General features: G+C 40.1%; 1 protein-coding gene across 2 annotated transcripts in view; it reads left to right on the plus strand.

The window, feature by feature from the left end:
* LOC133551767 (polypeptide N-acetylgalactosaminyltransferase 10-like) overlaps positions 1 to 16,160 on the plus strand; it is a 243,181-nt gene that overhangs the window by 174,522 nt on the left and 52,499 nt on the right. For both annotated transcript variants that reach the window (XM_061898831.1, XM_061898832.1), the window contains exons 5-6: positions 1,276 to 1,461; positions 5,739 to 5,922. In XM_061898831.1, coding sequence (XP_061754815.1) covers positions 1,276 to 1,461; positions 5,739 to 5,922 — 370 coding nt within the window. The remainder of the gene's footprint in view (positions 1 to 1,275; positions 1,462 to 5,738; positions 5,923 to 16,160) is intronic.

A 16,160-nucleotide genomic window follows, 5' to 3' on the forward strand; every position in this document is an offset into this window, starting at 1 on the left:
TATATATATATATATATATATATATATATATATATATATATATGTATGTATGTACAGTATATATATATATATATATACATATATGTATGTATATATACATGTATGTACAGTGTGTGTATATATATATAAATATATATATATATATAAATAAATAAATATGTATATTTGTATGTATGTATATATGTAAATATATATGTACTGTATGTGTGTGTATATATATATATATTTATATATATAAGTGTATATGTACTTTATTTAATATAAGTGTATGTGTGTGTGTGTGTGTGTGTGTGCATATTACAATTAATCATTAGTATAATTATATATCGATGTATGTGAAAGTTGGACTCCTACCTTGTTTACTTTTCATGACAACCTCCTTAAAGTTTTGTAATCAATCAGAAATATCAAGCAGGTAAAATCCGGCAAACATGGATACGTGTGGAGATAGTGTTTTGCATTTTTCCCATCATGCTTTGTAATGGATTCAAATTTTTCTGAATTTTTCAAAATGTTTTTTTTTTTTTTTTTAAACATCCACACATTCTGTTGTATTATGTTACAGTATGTGTGACCATTTCTGTTGGCATTTTGTGTTTGTTCAAGTTTATAATTTTTGTTTTTACAACGTGACTTGGAAAGGTTGTTTGCATTGGGTCATATAATTTAATGCTGTGTTAGCCATTTTATTAGATAGCTTAAGTGGTCATAGCCCTGAATAACTCATGTCTGGAAAATGGTGAATAAAAGGTTTTTATAAATTTTCTTTTAAAATTATTTGAAATCTCCCTGCGGCCATATTCCTTATTGCATGACGTCTTGCAAGCCAAATTGTTTGGACACCCTTGGTTTATGTGATACAACGATTGAAAAAGTATTTGCTTTACACTCCGGGTATTTGTGGGTTAAATGTGTTCCAGGGTTTTATTACTGCATCACGTACTCTCACATGTGGACCATGAGCTGCAGTTTAATTAATGTTGATAGTGTTTATGCATGCATCCTTTTTTTAATGTCTTAACGACTAATAAAAAGTACAAATCCCCAGATTGCAAGAAACATTTGTTAAAAAAAAAAAAAGAAAAAAGTTCCCTAAAGTGTTTTGAGTTACGATATAGAAAACCAAATGGGAACACTTCACATTGAGGCAGGTGGTGTTGCCAGATGTCTTATTTTACGCTTTTGTAATAGTAGTAAGCTTTTATTAAGTTACCTAAAATGATCTCGATCACCCTATTTTGAACATTTTAGTGACATACATCTCCCCCTGCACAGAGCACCTTAAGACGGCGCTGGAGGAGTACATGGTCCGGTTGCCCAAGGTCCACATCCTGAGAACCAATAAGAGGGAGGGTCTGATCAGGACTCGGCTGCTGGGGGCGGCCGCCGCCAAGGGGGAGGTCATCACCTTCCTGGACTCGCACTGTGAGGCCAACGTCAACTGGCTTCCTCCGCTACTCGGTCAGTCTGCTCTGAAGTTCACTGCCTGAACACAAAACACCACAGACATACCAATCATCCTAGATTGTCTATTCAGCAGAACAAAAAAATGTCAATATAACATTTTTATTTTGCAGCCAACAGTCAATTAACATCTAAATCAAAGGTTTGTTTATTTATTTATTTACCCACTGGCTGTCAGTTAAACTTGTCCTGCTTAAGATCTGATTTTTCCTAATTACAGCAACATCTACTTCATACAGTATAGTACTCGAAAATGAGACACCAAAGTGTAACAAAACTTGACAAGAACTGGACAGCACATTTCAGTGTTAAAGGTGCTGTTTGCAACTTCCGCACGGAGACCTTTTTCAAGACAAGAACACCCCCAGCTATCTTATGTTAACCATTAGTGGTTTAACAGAACAATTGTGTTTGATAATTGTCTGTATTTCTCACTGAGACTATAAAAATGGGACCAATTGCCTCCCTTCTTGGCACTCAGCATCAAGGGTCAGAGTTGGGGGTTAAATCACCAAATGATTCCCGAGCGCGGCCACCGCTGCTGCTCACTGCTCCCCTTTGGGGATGGTTCAAATGCAGAGGGTAATTTCAGCGCACCTAGTGTGTGTGTGTGTGTGACAATAATTGGCACTTTAACTTTTAACTTTAAAAAGTTCATGCAATAAAAACGTTTTACCGGCCTGAATAAAGTGATGGGTGTTTACGGCTGTCACTCACCTTGTCGAGCCAACACGTATGTGCAGGGAGCGCGTGAAAACGTGCAAAAGCAGTCCTAAAAAAGCAACGGACAATTTGCAATCATGTTGATGTTATGATTGCATATACATTTAATGACAGCTAACGCTAGCTATCCAAATTGCTATTATTAGCTGACAACACCTAAAGCTAATGCGCGTGCATGTGTTAAGTACGTACGTAATGACGTCATTACATAGACGAAGCCGTGAGAGCGCAGGATGTATACTGTGTAAAATACATAGAAGGTTGGCGCCCTCTAACCGTTTATGTAAATGTTGCAAACAGCCCCATTTAAATGTTTAATAATTTGTTTTTGTTTTTCAAACAATCAACATTCACACAGTTCAGTTCAGTTTCAGTTTATTTCGAACATGCATACGATAAAGTGTATCGAACTGCGGTAGTCCGCTCCCTGTATGATCAGTGTCAGAGCTTGGTCCGCATTGCCGGCAGTAAGTCGGACACTAGAGATGCGCGGATAGGCAATTATATCATCCGCATCACCAAAGTCGTCATCCACCCGCCATCCACCCAAACCAACATTTTATCAGGACCGTACCCGCCCGCTAACCGCCCGCTGAAATACATCAGAGGTTGTCCGCCTTTACCACTCACAGAGCTATATAAACCTGTTTCCCAGAGTAATAATGACAATTGGAGCCGCTTACGTTCCCGCTAATATCCAATGGTGTTCATCCTGATTACAAGAATATGGACATGCTGTGAAGCCATTGCCTTAGACACCTTCAACAACATGTACGAACCGATTGTTGGTCAGGCAACATGTTGTGTGCAGCTTCCGCAATTACACGTTTAAGATTGAAAGGCATACTGGGTGATACAGAGTACACTGATGGTTGTGATATAGACAACTTTAACACTTACTAATATGCGCCATGCTGTGAAGCCACACCCAACAAGATTGACAAACACATTTCGGGAGAACATCCTCACAGCAACACAACATAAACGCAACACAATAAATACCCATAATCCTTTGTATCCGTGACACTTCCTGAATATATTTTACGCCCCAACCCCGCCCACCTTACCGACGCACGGGGGGGGGGGTTGCTGCTAGCGCGGTGTGTAAAATAGTCAGGAAGTGTCATGAATAGAAAGGATTATGGGTATTTGTTGTGTTGCGTTTATGTTGTGTTACTGTGAGGATGTTTCCCCGAAATGTGTTTATAGTTCTTAATTGGTGTGGCTTCACAGCGTGGCGCATATTACTAAGAGTGTTAAAATGGTTTATATCACAACCATTAGTGTACTCTGTGTCACCCAGTATGCCTTGCAGTCGTGTGCGTGTTGACGCAGAAGCTGCACACAACATGTTGCTGGAATGACAAGCAGATCGTACATGCTGTAATAGGCGACAAAGGCAATGGCTTCATAGCACGCCCTGATACTTATTATCTGGGTGACTGCCGGCAGTCATTCAGGAGAATGATAGCGTCTCTTATTGTCTTCTTCGCTTTGTGACACGGGTCTTAAATGGCACTTTGAATGACAAAGAATACCGATCCCTGAACCATGTATATCAAATATTTCCGTATGGTTCAACCGCCACCCGCCAGGATCTAATTAAAATCAATTTTTTCGTCATGTCAACCACCCGACCCGCGGTTTATCCGCAGACTCCGCGGATGAGACCGCAAACCGCGCATCTCTATCGGACACGTGTCCAGTTAGGGTTGGACTCCGCCAAGGCTGTCCTTTGTCACCGATTCTGTTCATAACTTTTATTGACAGAATTTGTAGGCGCAGTCAAGGCGTTGAGGAGTTCCGGTTTGGTGGCCGCGGGATTAGGTCTCTGCTTTTTGCAGATGATGTGGTCCTGATGGCTTCATCTGGCCGGCATCTTCAGCTCTCACTGGATCGGTTCGCAGCCGGGTGTGAAGCGACCGGAATGAGAATCAGCACCTCCAAGTACGAGTCCATGGTTCTCGCCCGGAAAAGGGTGGAGTGCCTACGACCCTGCTCCAAGTGGAGGAGTTCAAGTACCTAGGAGTCTTGTTCACAAGTGGGGGAAGAGTGGATTGTGAGATCGACAGGCGGATCGGTGCAGAGTCTTCAGTAATGCGGACGTTGTACCAATCCGTTAAGGTGAAAAAGGAGCTGCACCAAATCGTTTAATTTCAATATTTGTGATTTAATAAATAAAGTTCTCTAATTCCAACATTGTGTATTATTCTAATTGATCTTTTTTGTAACACCGTTTGTGAATGAAGCGCACATTTGTAGTGGTTTCCCCATATTTATGCACAAAAAGTCAGATACAGTGGGGCAAAAAAGTATTTAGTCAGTCACCGATTGTGCAAGTTCTCCCACTTAAAATGATGACAGAAGTCTGTAATTTTCATTATAGGTACACTTCAACTGTGGGAGACAGAATGTGAAAAAAAATCCAGAAATTCACATTGTAGGAATTTTAAAGAATTTATTTGTAAATTATGGTGGAAAATATGTATTTGGTCAACCATTCAAAGTTCTCACTGATGGAAGGAGGTTTTGGCTCAAAATCTCACGATACATGGCCCCATTCATTCTTTCCTTAACACAGATCAATCGTCCTGTCCCCCTAGCAGAAAAAACAACCCCAAAGCATGTTTTCACCCCTATGCTTCACAGTAGGTGTGGTGTTCTTTGGATGCAACTCAGTATTTTTCTTCCTCCAAACACGACGAGTTGGGTTTATACCAAAAAGTTCTATTTTAGTTTCATCTGACCACATGACATTCTCCCAATCCTCTGCTGTATCATCCATGTATCCATTTTGGTATAAACTCAACTCGTCGTGTTTGGAGGAAGAAGAATACTGAGTTGCATCCCAAGAACACCACTCCTACTGTGAAGCATGGAGGTGGAAACATCATGATTTGGGGCTGTTTTTCTTCTAAGGGGACAGGATGATTGATCCGTGTTAAGGAAAGAATGAACGGGGCCATGTATCGTGAGATTTTGAGCCAAAACCTCCTTCCATCAGTGAGAGCTTTGAATGGTTGACCAAATACTTATTTCCCACTAGAATTTACAAATAAATTCTTTAAAATTCCTAAAACTTGAATTCCTGGATTTTTTTTTCACATTCTGTCTCTCACAGTTGAAGTGTACCTATGATGAAAATTACAGAACTCTGTCATTATTTTAAGTGGGAGAACTTGCACAATCGGTGGCTGACTAAATACTTTTTTGCCCCACTGTATGGTAACACTAGTGGTCCAGAACATGTTTTGAACGGACACAAAAGTACCCAAACAGTTTGGTATAGTATCCATTCACTTGTATTTTACTGGAAATTGGTACCATATAGATTCATATGTGAAAGGTAGCCATCCCTATGCATGACATTGCGTTGGCGTTGTGTACGGTTTTAGCAGCTTTTAAATTGGAGCAAAATCCGAACCCTTCAACTGGCCTCCTGACGTTACATTTACACTGTATTATTTTCTGTAAATGCTGGCTCTCCGATACTCATCATAAAGCAACGATGCAGGCTATCCAATCTGAAATTGTCCCACTGTGCTTCTTAGACCGAATCGCCCAGAACAGAAAGACCATCGTCTGCCCGATGATCGATGTTATCGACCACGACAACTTCGGCTATGAGACGCAGGCGGGCGACGCCATGCGTGGCGCCTTCGACTGGGAAATGTACTACAAACGCATCCCCATCCCCCAGGAGCTGACAAAGGGCGACCCCAGCGAGCCCTTCGAGTGAGTTGCACTTAATTATTGACTTTATTCATGCCTTAGGTTTGCTCCATGGTATTGCCGTTATGTGTCATACATGTATGACATCTCAACATGCTGCACGGCATTTCTGGAGTTTATAGTCTTCTTAGGTACAAAAGGGCCTTCATTGTGATGTTTCATATACAATGGGGCAAAAAAGTATTTAGTCAGCCACCGATTGTGCAAGTTCTCCCACTTAAAATGATGACAGAGGTCTGTAATTTTCATCATAGGTACACTTCAACTGTGAGAGACAGAATGTGAAAAAAAAATCCAGGAATTCACATTGTAGGAATTTTAAAGAATTTATTTGGAAATTATGGTGGAAAATAAGTATTTGGTCAACCATTCAAAGCTCTCACTGATGGAAGGAGGTTTTGGCTCAAAATCTCACATGATATTTTCACCCCCATGCTTCACAGTAGGTCTGGTGTTCTTGGGATGCAACTCAGTATTCTTCTTCCTCCAAACACGACGAGTTGAGTTTATACCAAAATGGATACATGGATGATACAGCAGAGGATTGGGAGAATGTCATGTGGTCAGATGAAACCAAAATATAACTTTTTGGTATGAACTCAACTCGTCGTGTTTGGAGGAAGAAGAATACTGAGTTGCATCCCAAGAACACCATACCTACTGTGAAGCATGGGGGTAGAAACATCATGCTTTGGGGCTGTTTTTCTGCTAAGGGGACAGGACGATTGATCCGTGTTAAGGAAAGAATGAATGTATTGTGAGATTTTGAGCCAAAACCTCCTTCCATCAGTGAGAGCTTTGAATGGTTGACCAAATACTTATTTTCCATCATAATTTACAAATAATTTCTTAAAAATTCCTACAATGCGAATTCCTGTATTATTTCACATTCTGTCTCTCACAGTTGAAGTGTACCTATGATGAAAATTACAGACCTCTGTCACCATTCTAAGTGGGAGAACTTGCACAATCGGTGGCTGAATAAATACTTTTTTGCCCCACTGTATTGTGCTCCTGATGATCATTTTTAATTCATTATTCTTCATTGAGTTTATTTGATTAAATTTTTCAGTATCAAATGATTTAAGTCGGTCAAAACATGTTCATAATTTAAATAAGGATGTTTTTATTTTATTTATTTTTTCTTTTATTCATTTATTTATTTATTTATTTTGTAAGCAAATTGATGCACTTCAAATATTTTCTGTTACACGCTAAAAAACAATGTTACACAAACAAGTTATTCTTTATCGATGTTTTCTTTGTCTTTTTGTTTTCTTTAATTTTAATAAGGATGCAATGTTACGCAGAAGTCTACTTTCAACAGTTTTATAGAAAAAAAAAGTAGAGATAGTGTGGAGAGGGCGCACATTTATTCTTCTTCCTAGGGCGAACAATATCGTTGTCTAAAACACGGCTTTTGTCAATATAAACAAGTGTCATATATTTTTTTGTTGAATATTACCCACCCATACAATGTCTCCAAGGCAGAAGCTAATTAGCAGGTATCCAGTAACAAATGTGTCCGCGTCATTCAGCTTACTACGTCATGAGCTTACAGTATTTTAACCAACTATTGTGGCCACAAGATGTTGGCCAAAAAATTACCACTCCACTTGAGCTTCTTTGTCTTTCTTTCTTTCTTTCTTTAGGTTATTTCGAACATGAACACACTTACAGCATAATACCTCACACAATGTCTTATCATTTCACTTTACATCATGTCCGAAAAGGAGTAGGAAAAAGCGAACTTAAATACATCATTAATCTATTCCAAACATTTGATAATAGGGCAGTGTTTTTTCATATTGTAACCACCTAAAAATGTTTTGTGTTAGAGTAATTTCACTTAATCAAGCCTTTTTAACATTCCACACTACAAAATACTAAAATTATTAGAGGTGTGCGTCTCTATAATTTTAAACAATGTATTTATGTATACTGTATATGGAGAATGATAAGATTCAGAAACAATACATTTTAAAATGTAGCCATTCTATGTGGTAGAATTTGATGCAGTATGATGCAATCTGGTACAGTTCCTTGTTATTTTACATCATAAATGATCCTATGCCATTTCTATAAATGTGAAAGGGCCCCCATCCACACACCTTCATTGAGGTTTTATACACATAATGAAAGTATATATGTAATGTAATAAAAGGCACATTTATAATAACAAAATACTTTTTGTATTTAAGCATACGTGACACATACATTTCAAATACGCATTACAAAGTTGTTGGTTTTTTTTTCCCTTTAACACTGATTATTACTCACTGCAGACTTTAGAGCCAACAAAATTCTCAAATGGGGGTACGCGTACCACTGGGGGTACTTGAAGGTGAGCCAAGGGGTACGTGAGATTTTTTCAAAATATTCTAAAAAATAGCAACAATTCAAAAATCCTTTATAAATATATTTATTGAATTATACTTCAACAAAATATGAATGTAAGTTAATAAACTGTGAAAAGAAATGCAACAATGCAATATTCAGTGTTGACAGCTAGATTTTTTGTGGACATGTTCAATAAATATTGATGTTAAAGATTTATTTGTTTGAGAATAAATGTTTCGAATTAAGTTCATGAATCCAGATGGATCTCTATTACAATCCCCAAAGAGGGCACTTTAAGTTGATTATTACTTCTATGTGTAGAAATCGTTATTTATAATTGAATCACTTGTTTATTTTTCAACAAGTGTTTAGTTATTTTTACTTCTTTTTTTTCCAAATAATTCTTGGAAGACCACTACAAATGAGCAATATTTTGCACTGTTATACAATTTAATAAATCAGAAACTGATGACATAGTGCTGTATTTTACTTCTCTATCTCTTTTTTTTCAACCAAAAATGCTTTGCTCTGATTAGGCGGGTACTTGAATTAGAAAAATGTTCACAGGGGGTACATCACTGAAAAAAAGGTTGAGAACCACTGACTTACTGTATAAAGTCCGCTGTCACTGGGATGCAGACTGCTGGGATGCTCATCTTTTCCCATTTGAATGAAGAATGTCTCATAATACTCGCAAAGAAATAGGGTTGGGGGGCGGGGGGCAAACATCTCTTTGCGCCGTGCTTGCCAGGTTCTAATTGGCTGTCAAAGTGTCCCAACTTGTCTGAATACTTACTCAGACCTCTTCTGTCCAGTTGAGATGCATAATTTATGATCTACATTAAACTTACAGGCTTCACGGTGGCAGAGGGGTTAGTGCGTCTGCCTCACAATACGAAGTTCCTGCAGTCCTGGGTTCAAATCCAGGCCCGGGATCTTTCTGTGTGGAGTTTGCATGTTCTCCCCGTGAACGCGTGGGTTCCCTCCGGGTACTCCGGCTTCCTCCCACTTCCAAAGACATGCACCTGGGGATAGGTTGATTGGCAACACTAAATTGGCCCTAGTGTGTGAATGTGAGTGTGAATGTTGTCTGTCTATCTGTGTTGGCCCAGCGATGAGGTGGCGACTTGTCCAGGGTGTACCCCGCCTTCCGCCCGATTGTAGCTGAGATAGGCGCCAGTGCCCCCCGCAACCCCAAAAAAAGGGAATAAGCGGTAGAAAATGGATGGATGATGGATGGATTAAACTTACAGGAAGCAAGTAAGCTGCAGATTTGAACATAGACAAACAAGTTAGTGATCCCGGCGCCGCTATAAATAGTGTGTCTGTGTTAGCACTTATTATAACCATATCACTAATACTTGGTTAATAATCAATTCACAAAATGTAAATTGTGTCACAGTTCGTTTAGCAGTGGAACAAAGGGACCCAAGGATGCAGATGAATTTGAGAGTAAACAGTCTTTTACTTCACAAATAAGAAAGGTCAATACAAAAATGCTCAAAAACTAGAATGCAACAAAAGGCGACGGTGCGGAAAAAGAGGAACACAAAAAGGCACAGTGATAAAAGAACAAAGGCTTAACTACAAACTAAACTAAAACTAGGGTCGAAATTGCAAGACGTGCAAACTACGATATACATACCAACTGGATGGAACAGGGAATTGACAAGCAGGTCTGAGGCAAAAATACAAGGAGACTAGGAGGAATCATCAAACACCGTCAAGGAGTGGAATAGCCAAGTACCATCCAGTTGGCCAGGTGCTGCTGATATAGTGCAGGTAAAATGAGATCCAGCTGTGCACGTCTTGCAGCTCCGCCCACTGGAAACGCAGGAACTCTAAGGAAGACCAAACGTCAGAGACAAGTCTGCTGCACCAACAAGGGAAACTGAGTAAACTAACTACAAGATGGCAGCAGGTGGTGACAAATTGAGTATTATTGGAGGTTTTTGATTGGTTATTTATCGGATTTTATGGGCGAACTAGAAGAGCTCCCACTAGCTCTGCTGTAAACTGACTTTTATTTAGTTTTATTGATATTTAGAATGCCATCCATCCATCCATCTTCTTCCGCTTATCCGAGGTCGGATCGCGGGGGCAGCAGCCAAAGCAGAGATGCCCAGACTTCCCTCTCCCCAGCCACTTCGTCTAACTCTTCCCGGGGGATCCCGAGGCTTTTCCAGGCCAGCCGGGAGACGTAGTCTTCCCAACGTGTCCTGGGTCTTCCCCGTGGCCTCCTACAGGTTGGACGTGCCTTAAACACCTCCTTCGGGAGAAGTTCGTGTGGCATCCTGACCAGATGCCCGAACCACCTCATCCGGCTCCTCTTGATGTGGAGGAGCAGCGGCTTTACTTTGAGTTCCTCCCGGATGACAGAGCTTCTCACCCTATCTCTAAGGGAGAGCCCCGCCACATAGCGGAGGAAATTCATTTCGGCCGCTTGTACCCGTGATCTTGTCCTTTCGGTCATGACCCAAAGCTCATGACCATAGGTGAGGATGGGAACGTAGATCGACTGGTAAATTGAGAGCTTTGCCTTCCGGCTCAGCTCCTTCTTCACCACAACGGATCAGTACAACGTCCGCATTACTGTCCGCATATTTAGAATGCATTAAAAAAAATCCATCCGTCGTCATGGATTTCATAATGATTGTAAACCATAGGAACAATTCTCCCAAAAGTGCAGTTCCCCTTTAAAGAACTTTGGAAATACCTTCTCGCAATGAAAACCTATTCAGTTTTCACTATTGCCAGAAACTGAGTTATTTTACAGCTCTGGCACGCACTCGTCAGTAAAATGCTGTCGACTTGGTATCTTGTACTGAGGCTTCAACGTATTTATCACGTCCCTCATTCTCCAAAACACTGCACTCTCAAGTCCTTAGCAATAAAACAGCCTACGGAAATTGTCATTTCCTCGGCTGGAGTTTGCACTTCAAAGAAGCCGTGAATATCCGTGTCTTTGTCCCGTCCATCTGCGGTCTCTCCATGTCTCCTCCCAGGTGCGTGTTGAGATTGACACTGCTCTACTTCAGTGCTGTTTAACAGTCCTTGCATGTTGCAACAGCTGCATCAAATGTACCCTTTCTTTTCAAACAATCCAAATCCTTCTAAACACAGGACTTATTTGTGTTAGCGTGACACATTTTCTCTTGCCATCGTTCTCTACTTGTTTGTTTACGTTATTGTGACAAGTCTTGCGAGAGAGGGACGTATACATAGAGAGCGAGAGACGCAGAGCACACTGCGAAGGATGCAGCCACCCATTGAGACACAACACCTGAGAGAGGTAAAGAGAGTACTATGCTGAGCAAATGAGACTTCCTGCAGTTGCAGATTGTTAAACCGGCCCATGGTAAGGTTTATGTTACATTTTACAACATGGGTGTCAAACTCTGGCCCGCGGGCCAAATCTGGCCCGCCGTACAATTTCATTTGGCCCTTGAGGCAATATCAAATTAACATTAGAGCTGGCCCGCCGGTACTATAACGGCACTGCCTTTAGCGTTGTCTACAATATGTTGTCACGTCCGCTTTTACTCCATACAAACAGCGTGCCGGCCAAGTCACATGATATATGCGACTTGTACACACACTTAAGTGAATGCCACACATACTTGCTCAACAGCCATACAGGTCACACTGAGGGTGGCCGTATAAACAACTTTAACACTGTTACAAATATGTGCCACACTGTGAACCCACACCAAACAAGAATGACAAACCCATTTCGGAAGAACATCTGCACCGTAACACAACATAAACACAACAGAACAAATACCCAGAACCCATTGCAGCACTAACTCTTCCGGGACACTACAAAATACACCACTCGCTACCAACAAAACAACAATTTTATTTTCAAATGTATTAGCCTGTGGAAAAAGTCAATGTTGATATTTACCTCAGAAGGCTGCAAATAGAAAAGAGGCATTCATTTTTTTATTTAAATTGTCTTTAATATGCCATTGATATTTTTTTGTTTGTTTTTTGAAAGTTGATTTTGCACTATTAAGTCATATACGCGTTGCTTATTCCATATTCAGTGTTAAAGCAAATCAGTGTAGCAAACTGAGCAATAACTAACGTTTTATTCATGCACTTTCTTTTGCTACTTCAAGGCTTGAATGTTTGATTCATTCATTATTATTTTATTTTAAAATTTATCATTAGCCTATTGAAAAAGTTTATTTTGATCTTTACGTCAGAGGGCTGCAAATAGAAAAGAGGCATTCAAATTTTACTATAGTGTTATTTGATATGCCATTGATATTTCTCAATTATTATTGTTATTATTTGAAACTCGATTTTGCATGTCACTATAAAGTTATATAAGCCTTGCTTGTTCAATGTTCAATGCGAAACTTGTTTGGGTCCCTATTAAAAGGTTAACTTGTTCAACCTTGGCCCGCGGCTTTGTTCAGTTTTTAATTTTGGCCCACTCTGTATTTAAGTTTGACACCCCTGTTTTACAAGTTTACTGATGCACTCATACCGTTTTAATCAAGGTAGGTCTTTATTGTTATTGCACAGGTACAACAAAACTTAGTTTTTTAGTACAAACCTGTTCAAGATTAAACAAAGAAACAGTGTACAGGGTTACAGAACAGGAATGCTGATGGGTCGCCACAAGGCGCCCAGTAAAATATGGGGAAAAGGTCAACGCTGAGTAAAAAAATACAATCTAGACTGGGCTCCTAAGGGGGCCCAGTCTGGAGTGGGAAAAAAACCTCCATAGGAAATCACATATACATATTACAAATACATCTCGAGAGTAGCAACAGAGGGGAGGGAGTAGGGGCCACGGTGGCAGGCTGTAGCTCTGCGGGCGCTGCCCCTCCGTCCATCACCCCTGTGGGATTCGCGTCAAGGGCCTTGGATGGGGGTGGGGTATGTGTGTGTGGCGTATATTTTCTGTGGCTGCATGTGTGCACTGCAAAAAGTCAGTGTTCAAAAACAATTTTGAAAAAGATACAAAAATAAGGGGTATTTTATTTGAACTAAGCAAAATTATCTGCTTATAAAACAAGAACATTCGGCTTGTAAAGACTTTCCAAAACAAGTAAAATTAGCTAACCTCAATGAACCCAAAAATACCTTAAAATAAGTACATTCTCACTAATAACAAGTATACTTTTCTTGGTAGAAAAAAATTAGACCTTTTTGCTCAATATGTTGAAAAATATTCTTAAATTAAGTAAATGCTGGTGCCATTATCTTGAGATAATGATAAGCGCTCTGCATCATGGGTTTTTTTTCATGTTTGAAGTAAGAAATTATTACTTTAAAAAAGTAGTTTTAATAATAATAATAATAATAATAATGGATTAGATTTATATCGCGCTTTTCTATTGTTAAATACTCAAAGCGCTCACAGAGAAGTGGGAACCCATCATTCATTCACACCTGGTGGTGGTAAGCTACATCTGTAGCCACAGCTCCCCTGGGGTAGACTGATGGAAGGGTGGCTGCCAGTTTGCGCCTACGGCCCCTCCGACCACCACCAATCATTCATTCATCATTCATTCAGAAGTGTGAGCGGCACCGGGGGCAAGGGTGAAGTGTCCTGGCCAAGGACACAACGGCAGCGATTTGGATGTCAATAGGTGGGAAGCGAACCTGCAACCCTAAGGTTTCTGGCACGGCCGCTCTACCCACTACGCCATGCCGCCCGTTTTATACTTGTGAGTGTTGATGACACAGCTTTGCATCAGTTGGTATTCTAGTTCGAAGCTTGTTTTACTCAATATAGATCATAAAATCTCAGCTGCAAGCTGTAATATCTTACTGAGATCATTTAGGGCCAAAACCCTTAAAACAAGTAAAACATAAAATCTGCTTAGTTAGAAGAATTATCTTACCAGACCGAAAATAAGCAAATATCACCCTTATTTGAGATATTTAATCTTACTTAGATCTCAGTTTTTGCAGTGTGTGGAAGCCTGCCGCGTGTCTCTGTTCCTGCCTTGGTGTCGTGCAGTCGCTACACAGACCAAAGTTAGCAACAAGTGTGTGTCCATGAGAGACAAAGAAGAAGTTTGTTGTGTCTTTGCGTTAAAGGTCGGAAATCTTAAAACCGATTTCCGGTTCATATCGGTTATTTAAAATGAGGTCTTGCCGATATGGCCAATTAATAAAATCACTTGATATTTTCACAAAAAAATAGATGTATGGATTTTTTTCACTACTTTTAAAAGAAACCAATAGATGGAGTTTGTTTGTTTTTAAGGTCTTGTTCAACCTCGTAGGGAGAATCATTACCCCTACTTGGCTGTATGCTTCGGTTTCAGATTCTGGAATACATTTTTTGTGACGTTGCCTGTTTTTTAAAGGGGAACATTATCACAATTTCAAAAGGGTTAAAAACAATAAAAATCAGTTCCCAGTGGCATGTTGTATTTTTTGATTTTTTTTTCAAAATTTTACCGGTCTCCGAATATCCCTAAAAAAAGCTTTAAAGTGCTTGATTTTCGATATTTGCGATGCCACCATCCAATTCCCTGTGACGTCATACAGTGCTACCAGTGTAAACAAACAATGGCGAATAGCACAGCAAGATATAGCGACATTAGCTCGGATTCAGACTCGGATTTCAGCGGCTTAAGCGATTCAACAGATTACGCATGTATTGAAACGGATGGTTGGAGTATGAAAGTATTGAAGAAGACACTGAAGCTATTGAGCGAATAGCTATTGACGCTATTCATAGCCATAGCATGGCTGAATAGCTGCGTTAGCATCGCCGGTAAAATGTGCGGATCAAACGATCAGGACTTTCGCATCTTGTGACGCTGGAGCAACTTAAATCCTTCGATTGGTAAGTGTTTTTTTCGCATTAAATGTGGGTGGAAGGAAACGTAATATAGTTGCAAATGCATCTGCAGGTTATCCATACATCTCTGTACCATGTCTGCTTTAGCACCGCCGGTAAATAGCATGCTAGCATCGATTAGTGTAGCATGTTAGCATCGATTAGCTGGCAGTCAACATCAACAAAACTCACCTCTGTGATTTCTGTGACTTTATCGTTACACATGCATCTGCAAGTTATCGATACATCGCTGTGCCATGTCTGCTTTAGCACCGCCGGTAAATAGCATGTTAGCGTCGATTAGCGTAGCATGTTAGCATCGATTAGCTGGCAGTCACGCCGCGACCAAATATGTCTGATTAGCACATAAGTCAACATCAACAAAACTCACCTTTGTGATTTCGTTGACTTTATCATTGCAAATGCATCTGCAGGTTATCCATACATCTGTGTGTCATGTCTGTCATCGCCGGTAAAATGTGGTGCCACTTTGGTACATTCAATGGGGGTCTGGCGGCAGACACTTTCGCATCTTCGGGCCAGTGGTGCAACTTGAATCCCTCCCTGTTAGTGTTGTTACACCCTCCGACAACACACCGACGAGGCATGATGTCTCCAAGGTTCCAAAAAATAGTCGAAAAAACGGAAAATAACAGAGCTGAGACCCAATGTTTACAATGGGTTGAAAATGAAAATGGCGGCTGTATTACCTCGGCGACGTCACATTCTGACGTCATCCCCTCCAGAGCGATAAACAGAAAGGCGTTTAATACGCCAAAATTCACCCATTTAGAGTTTGGAAATCGGTAAAAAAAATAGATGGTCTTTTTTCTGCACCATCAAGGTATATATTGACGCTTACATAGGTCTGGTGATAATGTTCCCCTTTAAACAAACTTTGCAGCGTGCTGCCACATGTGATTTGCGCCTGTTGCCGTAAATCTAAACCACTGACGACATTTTTATTTTCTTTGGAACGAACGTCTGGCTCTCGTTCAGGTTAGCAGTAGCCATATTTTTCAGAGTGTATACAACTCTTCAAAGTTTTAACTTTCTGAGATCGGAAATCTAAGTATGGAATTTATCA

The sequence above is a fragment of the Nerophis ophidion genome, linkage group LG04 (genome assembly GCF_033978795.1).
Source record: "Nerophis ophidion isolate RoL-2023_Sa linkage group LG04, RoL_Noph_v1.0, whole genome shotgun sequence".
Taxonomy (NCBI): Eukaryota; Metazoa; Chordata; class Actinopteri; order Syngnathiformes; family Syngnathidae; genus Nerophis; species Nerophis ophidion.